General features: G+C 48.0%; 1 protein-coding gene across 2 annotated transcripts in view; it reads right to left on the reverse strand.

Annotated features, from left to right (window-relative positions):
• Positions 1–2,428: 2,428 nt before the first annotated feature.
• Positions 2,429–13,471, reverse strand: part of DHX9 (DExH-box helicase 9) — a 43,798-nt gene continuing 32,755 nt past the window's right edge. For both annotated transcript variants that reach the window (XM_056531887.1, XM_056531888.1), the window contains 9 exons: positions 6,935–7,087; positions 6,638–6,798; positions 6,310–6,421; positions 6,040–6,201; positions 5,822–5,949; positions 5,498–5,727; positions 4,442–4,557; positions 3,525–3,725; positions 2,429–3,022 (listed from right to left, as the gene is read on the reverse strand). In XM_056531887.1, the coding sequence (XP_056387862.1) occupies positions 2,629–3,022; positions 3,525–3,725; positions 4,442–4,557; positions 5,498–5,727; positions 5,822–5,949; positions 6,040–6,201; positions 6,310–6,421; positions 6,638–6,798; positions 6,935–7,087 (1,657 nt within the window). In that variant the 3' untranslated portion in view covers positions 2,429–2,628. The remainder of the gene's footprint in view (positions 3,023–3,524; positions 3,726–4,441; positions 4,558–5,497; positions 5,728–5,821; positions 5,950–6,039; positions 6,202–6,309; positions 6,422–6,637; positions 6,799–6,934; positions 7,088–13,471) is intronic.

Below are 13,471 nucleotides of genomic sequence, written 5' to 3' on the forward strand. Positions count from 1 at the left end.
AAAGAGTAATAAAGGGGAGGTCTCAGCCCTCTGTTTCAAGTGCTAGAGGCCAGGTCCTGAAAGGAGGCTTACCTGCCCCCCCTCTGATTGACCTATCAAACAGGTACCTTGTCCTTGGTACCATCTCCTCCCCCTCATTGGAGGGGGGTGCCTGAGGGAGGGAAGCCTCCGGGGGGGGGAACTGGGTCCTGTCCTGTTGAGGCTTCTTCCTCAGAGGGCAGGGCTAACTCAGGGCCAGATGGAGACGGGAACCAGATGGATCAGTCTGAATCAAAAAAGAGGTCCAAAGAAAGTAAAAATGCTCATTCTTCTTCAGGGGATGAGGTGGTGAAGAAGAAGGGCAAGAAAAAAAATAAGGGGGAAAAGGCCATCTAACTCAATCACTCATGATGGCGGCACTCACCCCATTGATGCTGGCATCTATTAATTGTGCCAGCATAAAGTCTGATATGGCTAGATTCGCAGCCTTTGATTTTCTCGGCCGCATTGAAGCCGACATTTTCTTTTTACAAGAGACCAGGTTGTCAGATCTTGCCTCCCTGGAAAAAGCCAGGAGAGAGTGGAGGCGTGGCCCCTCCCACTGGTCTCTTGCGGCTGAGCCGTATAGTGGGGTGGCGGTCCTTTTTACCGCTCCTATTGAATGCCGACGGGTTATTGAGTTAGAAATGGGGAGGTGCCTGATCTTAGATGTCTTCATGAAGGGACAAGAGCTCCGGCTTATTAACATCTATGCCCCACAAACAAAGTGGGGACGAAAAGATCTCTTTATGAGGATTAAGCCCTTTCTTTTTACAAGTCAGCAAGTGATCTTTGGAGGGGATTTCAATAATGTCACGAGATCCCAAGATAGGAGAGGCTCCAATGATCGGCTGGCTTACGACAGTGTGGCCCTCAACAGTATTGTTAGGGAAGCTCGCCTAGAGGATGCCCACATCCGGAGTCCCTCAGGCCACGCAGGTTTCACCTTTCATCGAGTTAGCTGCAGGTCTAGAATAGACATGTTTTATATGAAGGAGGAAGCCATCTCTTCCGCAGTGTCCGTGGTTGAGGTGGAATTCTCTGATCACTGTATGATTTTGTTTTCCCTGAATGTTTCAGAGACCCCCCCAGGATAGGTAAAGGTTATTGGAAGCTGAATTCGTCCCTCCTGGAGAAAGCGGAGGTAAGACAGTCTTTTGAGGATTTTCTTCAGAGTCAGGTACCTTTACTGGGCCTATGTAGTAGTAAGTCAGAGTGGTGGGAGATATTCAAGAAGCGGGTTGCAGGGTTCTTCCACCAGCTCTCGAGCCTCAGGTCCCTGAACAGGTATCGCTTGCATCAGGGTCTGAGGAGGAAACTCGAGCTTCTCGTCTCGACTGGAGGTAGCCGAGAGGATATCTCCAGAGTGAAATCCTTGCTGATGAGGTGTCAGTACGATAGGCACACATCTTTGGTTTTTGAGAGGGATTTCGGAAAGTACCGCTCGCCCGACCCTTACAGAAACTGTAAGATGTCAGTGAGTAGTAAAGTCATTTCAGAACTGATTGATAGTACAGGATCTCTGAATCGGTCCAGATCAGGGATCTTGGAGGTCGTCAGATCCTTCTACTCGCACCTCTTGGGAAGGAAGGATCTGGATCGAGATAAGATGTCGGTTTTCCTGGCTGAAACCATTCCTGAGCGAGGAGTAGACCCCTCTCTTGGCGTTTTGGCAGAAGAGATCAGGGAAGAGGAAGTGAGACTGGCGATCCGAGGGGCTTGCCCCTAAGAAGTCTTAACATCCGAATGGTACAGGACCCCTGAACCCCCACTTGAAAAAGGGAAACAAAAGTGAGGGAAAAAAAACAACTAAACAGCCCTTACTAGAAAATAATTAAAAAAAAAAAACGACCAGTCTGGAGAGCGCCAGACCAGTGTCTTGCCTCCTACTGACACTAGCTAAAACTAGTTACCTCACTTCCAGTGGGCGGGTATATCCTGCCAGGGACGAGCCAACTTTTTTTTTTTTTTTTTTTTGTGCCAGCACCTCCTAGTGGCAAGGGGCTATACCATCAGTATAGGTGTCCTCCAATGAAGAGCGAACGAGAAATAAGATGCACATACTAGGTAGTTAGGTTGCCAAGGCAACCAGTACAACGCCCAGCGAGTTCTGTGCACAAATTCTAAAAATTAGAAAAGGCCTCATGCACGGACTGGCTGGGCATCAGATGCCTTGGCAAACCTACTTCCTATATTATAGTTTTTATACATACAACAGTGTAATATTATAGCCCCTCTGCCATATATGATTTTTTTTATTCTCACAAAACCCCCTTTTATACGCTCTTGTAAAGTTAATGTCTGTCCAATCAGATAGAAACCAACAATTGTTAACATATGGGATTTCTTTTTCAAATATTTAATGAGTTTTTCAACAAATACTGTAAAATAAAACACGCTGGAGAATGACTATTTATTAAAAAGCAAATTAGCTGGCCAATTTATTTTATTGGCAACAGTGAAACAATTAAGTACAAAAAAAATTAAATATTACAATCTGAACACTACTTGTACAAAGAATGTGTCTACTGCCTTCAAGAGCAGCAACATGCACATGAAGTTCCACTGGTACACTGAACTTTGCAACAAAATATATAGAAACTAAAGTCTTTAGAATCCTCCTTGTGACTGGCCCCTGAATCCACCTCCAAACCCACCGCCTTGTCCCTGGTATCCACCTCTGAATCCGCCTCCTTGATTTCCACCTCTGAATCCACCGCCTTGATTTCCACCTCTGAAGCCACCGCCTTGACTTCCACCTCTGTAGCCACCGCCTTGACTTCCACCTCTGTAGCCACCGCCTTGACTTCCACCTCTGTAGCCACCGCGGTAGCCACCACCATAGCTTCCGCCCCTGGACCCACCACCTCTGTATCCCCGATAGCCAGATCCTCCATAGCCACCTCCAGAGTTGGAACCACCACGGTAGCCTCCCCTTCCACTGTTACCTTGGAAGCCACCATCAAATCGTGCCATTTTAGGTGGACGAGGCCCATCTCCAAACCTGGAAACAAATCACAAATTAACATACATTGTACAATACTCACTTATCAGTCTTTTATGTCTGCATGTATGGTTTTCCATACTTCTATTGATCACTTCAGTACACAGCCAGCAATGGGGGGGGGGGGGGGGGGGGAACTGCTCCATGGAAGCTTTGGCTGTGTGGTTACAGGCAGCACACATTCTTCAAGAGTACACAACGTTTGCCCTGTTTTGTATTTGTATCTTAAAGAGGTATTTTGGCCTTGTGTGACATGCTCTGCCACAAAATTTCAAAATGTTGAATGCAAGATTTTCATTTCATGAGACGAAAGCTTATGTCTGTAACTTAGCTGAATGTGGTATGGTTGCCTTAGCCACTGTACCACCCAGCAAGGCCTGTCCACGCTGGAGCTGAAGAACGCGCGGGCCTGGAAACTTTGGACTTGCGCGTTAAAGGAATTATTCAGAATGCTCCAGTGTGACTGCTACGTGACATTCTACACAGAACATCAGTTGCTTACCTAGAATTTGCAATCATAAGATTTATTCCTGCTGTGGATGGCTTGGATAATATGCGAATCATGTTTAGCATCTTCTCATTGACAGGATCCAGTTGAGATAAAATGTCTGGTTGTTTAGTAACTTCGACGACAAGTGCTTCCATTGCAGATTTCAATGCAGTAATTGAAGCCGCATCCTCGTGGGGCAGTAACAGCTTGATCCTGTGGATTAGACAATTCTTCAGTTAACCACAGACTATAGTGAATAATATGTAGTCTACAAGGATGATAAAACAATGGGGGTGATTTACAAAGAGTAGAGTGAGGTTTTCATTGTGGAATTCTCCCCCCCCCCACACCCCAACAGGTGGTTTTCCATGGTATTTACAAATTTGGCACTTTTATAAAGATTTTTCTGCTTTTTACAAGTACTTTAAGCTGTCGGGTTTTCCAGAGCTCAAATTTACATTTTATGTGGGAATTAGTAAATTTGCTGGGTTTTCTCTAAATTATCACCAACATGCCCCTTTTCCAGTGGTCATTTCCCCTTTCTTAGTGGTCAAGCATCTTTTTTCAGGTTTTTCAAGTAAACTGAGAGTTGAAAGCGTTTTTTTGGGCAGCAAAATCTGGCACACGAAAAAGTACCACACAACTTGGGTGTAAACCCCAAGGAGAAAAAGAGGGGTGTGGGGAAAATCACCTAATAAATAACTTCCAATATATATTAGAAAGACATACCATTTCATCACAAGTACACCAGAAGCATATTAGCAGAATGCATGTCAGCTGTTGCCGAGTGTCAACTTTACAGTACAACATATGGGAAAATCACTGAGAGCCAGGACATCTGGCCTGAAAGACCATGGAACCACCTCCACAAACTTACACAAAGGCATAGTGGGGGGAAAAAAAATAATTTACCACGTCAATACACATACCAATCATCCAAGAGTATTAGCTGTCCATCTGACATGACTTTTTTGGAGGCGAAGAGCAGCAGCTGTAAGGGACTCACCATGGTCATCACTTTAGCAGAAATTGCTCTTGTACGAATCTAAAAACAAATTGAACATAAGTACACAGAACGCATGTAATGAATTATTGATTCATTCTAATACATCCATATTCTACCTCTTGTTTGTTTTAATCTGATATGATATGCTTTTTCCAGCAATTAGAGACATCTTATTTTACAGACACTGACATTGCTTAGCACTGAGATCTCAAAACATATGTTAAAGCCCGATGTGTTATGTCTACTGCAGGGCCAAAAGGAATTATGTATGAAACAGTATTGCACTTTCCACTAAGCATAAGGGTAAATTCCCACGTTAATAAATCCCAGCAGTTTCAATACCACTCTTCAATGGGTCCACTAGCAATCTGCAAATCTGCCATTATTGCGGATTTTCCACAGACTCATTGATGTAAATGGTAACAAAAGTAGCAGCGGGAAACCTGTTCTGAGTTTTTCAGCGTGTGAATGTGCCCCAAGAGTATTAGTTTTGCTTGCAGTGCCCGTACAAGGCAGCAATCTGATGGCCCAATGTTGGACTCCCAGCTGCAAGAAAAATAGGTTTATAACAATGATAAAAAATAAACCATGCAAAAAGATATCTGCCTCCTGTGGAGACCAAGCCTAGGCGTCATATATTACATTTACATATTGGGGGGAGATTTACAAAAACGTTTAGAAAAATAGTGGAACAGTTGCCCATAGCAACCAGATTGTTTCCTATTTTTCAGAGGCCTTTTTAAAAGTTAAATCAAATTGGTTACTATGTTTTTGAAAAAACCTCCCCCACTGACCATTGCTTCTTGATTCCAATGTTTTTGACAATCTGCTTTATAGAGGCTGTCACAATTATAACGAAAAATGACATAACTGAGCCATGCCAGACATCAGTAAAATAATGAAATATAATAAAATTATTGGGGATCTGTTCCGAAAGAAATACAGCACATTTCTGTAGCTGTATTATTGCATTACTTACTTTTTCACCAAAAACAAAGAATGGGGATGGGTACTTCATTTCTTGGCTGCTGAAGGGGCAATTAACAGATGATTTGTGAATAAGTGCGTTGCGGCCCTCGGTTGTGAGAATTTTTCGTTTTTCCTTGTGGTAACAAACATTTGGGTACACACCAAATGCTAGCAGTGAAATTACTACATCCAGGTTATTGTCAGGACCAGTGTTATTGAAAACTTGATTCATTAAACATTCTAAAATAAAGAAACGAGAACACATCCCAAAGTTAGGTTTATATACTTATAAGAAAAACAATAGCATCAATTGGTTATATTGTGGCTGGCATACCTTCAGGAAACCCTGCATTTATCAAGATGTCTTTTAGCTGCACTTTCGCTTCCCATGTCATGCGCAGAGTGGACATGTTAAGACGCTTGTGTTCACAGAATCTGATCTCTGCATCTTCTCCGCCCATTCTAAAAAGAAAGAGACAATAAAAAGGAGACAAAGTTACACAAATATAGACCCTTCATTAATAAAAATTGTTTTATATCCAGATAACATACCTCGCATCATCCCAGGCTTGAAACACAGACAACAGTGCCACGTGATCAGAAAACCGATTACCAGCAAAGTTCCTGTGTACATATCCCAGTCTCCGACCTTCACTGATGAACGGCTCTGGGAAACATGTGGCAGCAGAAATCGTGCAAACTGCATCCCCGACACTGCAATAAATGAAAATCACATTAAACCTCAACCTCAGAGGTTAGCAGGGGGGGGGGGGGGGGGGGTAAAAAAAATCCTTGTTAATGCAGAATTTCTCAAGTACTCACTAGAAGATACAGCCCATGATCATCATTTTTCCCAGTCGTGGCTCAATAGGCAATTTAGCCAATATTCTTCCTAGCGGAGTCAGCTCATCATTTGAATCCAATGCATCGAGCTCTGAAAAGACAAAGCAACACAACCAATAATGAAACATCATTGCCAGACTCCTGTTCTTTAATCTCAGATTTGTTTAATCTCATTAACCTAGCCCAATTCTTGACTATAATTTTTCTGAAAAGTTAAACTATCATTTATAATCTATATATTTAGCATTAAAATGCAAACCAGACTGAAGCAATCATCACTACTGGTGACCTGACATACATAACTTACCCCTTAATGTATGCTCCGCTTCTATGACAGCATCCAGTGGAGGAGGTTCTATGGCCTTTGACAGAAAGTGCCCGATGGCACCCAATCGTAGGAGCTTGATACTTAGAGCTACTTCGTGCAATGGTGTACGGAATATTTCTGGTGTCAGATGACTCTCCAAGCTAGAAAACACAACAGCTAAGTTACTGAAGATGATCAAAGCATATATATTGGCTTTCAGTATCCTGACACACCCAAAGAAGACTCAGACTCCAAAACGACCACTTGCAAACTGCTAACCAAGACCCAGCTTCTCACCGTTCAAAGCGTGCCTTGCTGCACAAGTGGAAACAAAAGCCTGGTCGTACACGTCCTGCTCTTCCTTTCCTCTGCTCCAGATTGGTTTTGGAGGCCCAGACGGTGGCATAGTTTGTCATGTTGTTGTGGGATGTAAACAGCTTCACTTTTTGCCTACAAGTCAAAAAAATATATTTTAAATATGTATTATCGGGATAATTAACAATATATTTAAATAGTTCAGACTTTTACGCACGCGGAGATACCAAATATGTGGGTTTTTTTGCGCTTTTTTGGGGGTAAAATGGAAAAAACTGACGTTTAACTTTTTTATTGGGGGAGGGGATTTTTCAAATTTTTTTTTTTTTTTTTTACACTTATGTCCCCATAGGGTACTATTCATAACAATCATTTGATTGCTAATACTGTTCAGTGCTATGTATAGGACATAGCACTGATCAGTATTATCTGTGATCTTCTGCTCTTGTCTGCTCGATCTCTAGACCAGAGCAGAAGACCCCGGGAGACGGCCGGAGCCAGGTGAGGGGACCTCTAGCCGCCATGCTGGATAATCGGATCCCCACGACAGCGCTGCGGGCGATCCGATCATCCATTCAAAGTACCGTACTGCCGCAGATGCCGTGATCTGTATCAATCATGGCATCTGAGGGGTTAGTGCGATCGCGGATGTCCGCCATTACCGGCGGTTCCCTGGCTGTTGATAGCAGACGGGACCTGCCGCGCATGACGCGAGCACCACTCCGGTGCTCACGATCATGGCGGCGCGTAAAAGGAGATTTTTGTTTACTTACCGTAAAATCTCTCTCTCTCGGAGGATCCATTGGGGGACACAGACCGTGGGTGTATGCTGCTGTCTCTAGGAGGTGTGACACTATGGCAATAAAAAAGGTTGGCTCCTCCAAGCAGGAAATACCCACCTTCAGGCCCTGAGCTAATCAGTTAAAGTTCCAGAGCAATAGGAGACCAACAGGTCAAAGAAAAACCCAAATCTGTCCGAGAACCAGAAGAAAAGACATAACTGAACACACCCTCGGACAGAGAACCAAAGGAAACCCCAAAAAGGGCTGTGTCCCCCAATGGATCCTCGAAGAGAGAGATTTTACGGTAAGTAAACAAAAATCTCCTTTTCTCCATCGGCTCCATTGGGGGAGTCCCACAGTCCATTGACTGTGGGAAGTACCAAAGCCGACCCTTGGGTGGGCAGATAAGCAGTCAGGCAGACGGCCGATCCACTGCCGCCTGCAACACTTTACGACCCAGACTAGCATCAGCCGATGCGAAAGTATGAACTCTGTAGAACCTCAAGAAAGTGTGCAAAGACGACCAGGTAGCCGTCTTGCAAATCTGCGAGGCCGAGGCTCTATTCTGGAGAGCCCAGGATGCCCCAACAGAATGGGTAGAATGAGCCACAACCCTGAAAGGAGAAATCTTCCCCTTACAGCGATAGGCTTCCGAAATGGCGGACCGAATCCACTGAGAAATGGTGGCCTTGGAAGCAGGTTGTCCCTTGCGACGACCTTCCATAAGGACGAAAAAGGAATCACACTGACGAAACTAAGTGATGGAGAGATAAGACCGAACAGCCCGAACTACATCCAGCTTGTGTAGTAAGTGCTCCTTAGGATGAGAAGGAGCAGGACAAAAAGACGGGAGGACAATGTCCTCATTGAGATGATAGGCCGAAACCCCCTTAGGCAAAAAGGAAGGATCTGGCCAGAAAACAACCTTGTCCTGGTGGATCACCAGAAACGGAGAACGGCAGGAGAGAGCTGCCAAGGAGGTGATAGCAACAAGAAACGCCCCTTTCCAAGAAAGGAGGCGGAGAGACACCTCTCTAAGGGGCTCAAAGGGTGCACCCTGGAAGGCACTCAGAACCAAATTCATGTCCCAAGGGGGAGAGGGTGACCAATAAGGAGGAACAGCATGCGCCACTCTTTGAAGGAAGGTCCGGACATGAGAATTAGAAGCCAGGGGCCCCTGGAAAAGAATAGCAAGGGCCGAAACCTGACCTTTAAGGGAACTGAGAGAGAACCCCAGTTCCAAACCAGACTGCAAAAATGGAGAGAAGACGGGGAACCGAGAAGGTTACAGGGGATAAGTCCTGAGCTTCACACCAACGAAAATAAGACCGCCAAGTACGGTGGTAAATTCTTGCGGAGGAGGGCTTACGAGCCCTGAGCATGGTGTGAATGACTTGGGAAGAGAACCCGCGGCCCTCAAAACCGCGGTCTCAACCGCCACGCCATCAAATGCAGAGACTGTAAATTGGGGTGGCAAAGAGGACCCTGAGAGAGCAGGTCCAGACGGAGCGGAAAGCGCAGTGGAGCGTCATCCAGGAGCCTGACTAAGTCGGCGTACCACGACCTTCGGGGCCAATCTGGAGCTACCAGAATGGCGGGGATGTCCTCTATTTTGAGTTTCCTCAGAACCCTGGGAAGGAGCGGGAGGGGTAGGGCAAACCTCGCCCAAGGAGTCACTAGGGCGTCCACGGCCAGAGCCTGAGGGTCCCGGGACTTGGACACAAGGAAGGATCTTCCGACTGTGTCGGGACGCGAAGAGGTTCACATCCGGAATGTCCCAGAAGCCGCAGAGTTGCGAAGATCTCTGGATGTAGAGACCACTCGCCGGGGTCGGGTGAGGACCGACTAAGGAAGTCCCAGTTGAGCACTCCCGGAATGTGAATCGCCGAAATGGCCGGAACATTGCTTTCCGCCCAGATGAGAATCTTGGGCACCTCGGCCATGGCTGCCTAGCTGCGAGTGCAGCCTTGTCGATTTATGTACGCCACGGCCGTGGCGTTGTCCGACTGGACGCAGACAGGACTGAAGCTGGGACTCCCAAAGAAGAAGCCAAAGAAGAATCGCCCATAATTCCAATATGTTTATCGGAAGAAGGGCCTCTCGGGGAGACCAGTCCCTGAACACACCGCCCCAGCCAGACAGGCTGGCATCCGTTGTAACAACCTGCCAGTGAAGGGGAAGAAATGACCGCCCTTGGGGGGGGAGCGGAGCCACCAGAGCAGAGACTGACTGACCCTGCAAGGGAGAACAATCTGACGATCGTAGGGACAGCGGAGACCTGTCCCATCGAGAGAGAATCGCCAGTTGAAGGGGGCGGTAATGAAACTGGGCAAAGGGTACGGCCTCCATAGTTGCCACCATCCGACCCAGGACTTCCATACAAGTGCGGATGGGGACTAAGACCTGGGCCCGAAGGGAGCGGACCCCCGACAATCGCCAGCCGTCTTGAAGCGAATTCCCAAGAAGGTTAGAGACTGGGTAGGACAGAGGACTAACTTGTCCCGGTTGACCGTCCACCCGAAGCGATCCAGAGTGTGGAGAGTGTCATCCACATTCTCCAGAGTCTGGGCTCTGGTTGGAGCCTTGATGAGAAGGTCGTCCAGGTAGGGTATCACTGAGACTCCCCTCGACCGTAACAGGCCCATCACTGGCTCAAGGATCTTGGTAAAGACCCGAGGAGCCGTGGCCAGACCAAAGGGGAGGGCTACGAATTGAAAATGTCCCTCCGGAACCGCAAAGCGGAGGTACCGATGATGGCCTGGAAATATTGGCACATGGAGGTAGGCATCCTTGATGTCCACCGATGAAAGTAACTCCTTGTTCCAGGGACGCCACCACCGAACAGAGAGATTCCATTCTGAAGTGGCGGATAAGAAGATGACGGTTGAGACGCTTGAGGTCTAGGATTGGTCGCACAGAACAGTCCTTCTCGGGAACCACAAAGATTGGAATAGAAACCCCAAAACCGTTCCCCTGGAGGAACGGGAACGATAACCCCCTGGAGAAGCAGAGACTGGAGAGCCTCTCGAAATTGCTTCGCCAGAGAAGGAGACCGGGGGGCCTGGGATCGAAAAAAAGAGATCCCTCCGAAGGGAGGCGAATTCGATTTGGTTACCATTGGACACCACGTCCCTGAGTCTTGAATGTGTGAGGTCCAGGTGTCTCGAAAAAGTAAGAGACGACCTCCCACCTGAGAAGAAACCGCGGGTGGGGGCCACACTTCATGCAGAAGTGGGCTTGCGGTTGCCTGATTTGGGCACAAAACGGGCGGACCGGTTGGAGGCCGACTTCCAAGACAGGCGCGCCCGGAACGAGGGAGCCTTCTTGTCCCGCGAAGGCGCCTGCCCGGACCCTTTGCTGGAGCCAAAGGTCCGAAAGGAAGAGGACTTCCTTTGGGAAGTAGGGCGAGCCTTATTTTGAGGCAACAAGGAACTCTTACCTCCTGTCATCTCAGAGATTATCTCATTAAGGCGCTTGCCAAAAAGACAGCCACCCGTAAAAGGAAGCTCAGTGAGAGACCTTTTGGAAGGGGTATCCGCATTCCAAGCTTCCGGCAGAGAGCCGCTAGGTGACCCACAGCAAAGGCAGAACAACGGGCTGACTGCATGAAAGCTGTGCACAGGAAGTCCCCAGCTTTAGAGCATTGGAGAGCCAGAGCAGATAGATCCTCTGGGGGGGGATCCCGCTAAGATACCCTGATGGAGCTTTTGGCACCACTCCGACAGGGCCTTGGACACCCATGTCAAGGCGAAGATGGGAAGAGCCAGCTGCTTCAGAGGCAAACTTCGCTAAGGATTCTACCTTCTTGTCCGTGGGATCCTTGAAGGCCGCGGCATCTGCCAGTGTAGTCGCCTTAGAGATCCGGGAGATTGGTGGATCCACTGAGGGAGGGGAAACCACCCAAGTTACAAAGTCCTTGTCAAATGGATAACGTTCTTGAATAGTCTTGATTCCCGGAAACCTCTTGTCTGGATGTTTCCATGCAGATTCAAGAATGTCGTCAAAGTCAGCGTGAGAGCTGAACCTTTGAAGTGCTGGCTTAGCACGATGAAAGGATACTCCTGGAGTGACATCCGAAGATCCTGGCTCCTCTAAGTGAAAGGTGTCTCTTATGGCTGTCACCAATGAGTTCACCGTTTCAACTGAATCCGAGCGGTCCTCTGAGTCAGATGCCGGCTCGGAAGCCTCGTCCACCAGTTCACCAGGAGAATGTGACCGAGTAGAGGCAGTCCTGGAGGGGGGCGACTCTGACCGGGTACGCGGCTCTGGCGTGGCAGAGCGGCGACTCCGAGAACGTCCTCTGGAGGAGAAACGTTTGTGCCCAGATGACAGACGAGGCACCCCTAGTACGCTTGTGAGAGCGTGAAGTATGTGGAGATGAGGAGCGGGCCCTCTCAGAGGACCTGCGCAAGGAAGACCCCTTTAAGGCAGACACCACTTCTCGGGAGGCCTCAGCCACCGAACGGGAGACTTGGGTCAAGTCAGCCATATACTGGGTCAGGGAAGAAACCCAGGCTGGTAGAGTGGCTGAATCCACCGGAACCAAAAGGGCATCAGGAGGAGCAGTGGAGCAGGCAGGGCAAGTAGGCTCAGTAGAGCCAGGCATTTTGGTATTACAGTGCTTACTGCAGACATAATGAGAAAAGAGACAGGAACTTTCTCACCCTAGTCTGTGTCCCCTGGCGAGAGAGAGAGATGCCTGAAGCAGAGGCACCCACGGCGCTGATTGGAGGCTACTTCGTGCCTCTGAAGAGCTCCAATAGCCCTGTGGGCGGAGCTATAGACTGGCCGAGAAGAAGCTGTAATGGCGCCCGCTCCTTGTCCCGAGCGCACATGTCAGCCGCATATGCGCTCGGGGAAATAGAGCAGGCGGCCTATACACCGGCAGAGACTGCCGGAGAAAGTGAAAGTAAGCCGGCGCTGAGAGCGCCCAGCCCGTACCAGCGCCGCGGCTGTCAGCAGCCTATAAGGCGCTGCGGACATAGCCGCAAGTAACCACACACACACATATACACACACAGTGAAGTGCCCTATGTAAAACATAGATGATATGCCCCCTAAGATGTCACTGCTCCCCCAGAATAAAAGTCCAGCCCCTGTATAAGCCAGCCCCATAACCTGAAAGGTGGGCCAAAAACAGGGGGTCTACAGAGGTTGCAAGACCGTACCTAAGGAGAAAAAGGGGGGAAAGTACTTACCTCAGTCAGAAGAACTTACCTAATGGAGTCTTCAGTGAAGTCTTCAATCAGCTTTAGTTACCTGCATCACGCCTGGCTGCTACGCGCGAGCAGGGAAATAGGGGGACCCAGACCCATGAGGTACCAACCCAGGCGCTGACCGTTGGCGAGGGAGGGTGAACAGCGCATATACGCAATGTCTGTGGCCCCTTACTCGCATTGGGGAAACAGGGAACCAGAGTCCCTGAGTCCCCACCTTAAAACAGGAAAGAAAAAAGAATAAAAAACCAACACGTCCCTATACTAGGAAAAAAAAAAAAAAAAAATCAGAAGACCTGGTCTGGAGAATTCTAGACCATGTCCACTTCCTTCAGAGCTTAAACTGATAGCTCAGGGCCTGAAGGCGGATATATCCTTCTGGGAGGAGCCGCCATTTTTTATTACCATAGTGTCACACCTCCTAGAGACAGCAGCATACACCCACGGTCCGTGTCCCCCAATGGAGCCGATAGAGAAATGTACGTCATGGTGCGGTGAGTACCACGTCTCCATGATGTACA

This window comes from Hyla sarda, chromosome 7 (genome assembly GCF_029499605.1).
Source record: "Hyla sarda isolate aHylSar1 chromosome 7, aHylSar1.hap1, whole genome shotgun sequence".
In the NCBI taxonomy this organism is placed as follows: Eukaryota; Metazoa; Chordata; class Amphibia; order Anura; family Hylidae; genus Hyla; species Hyla sarda.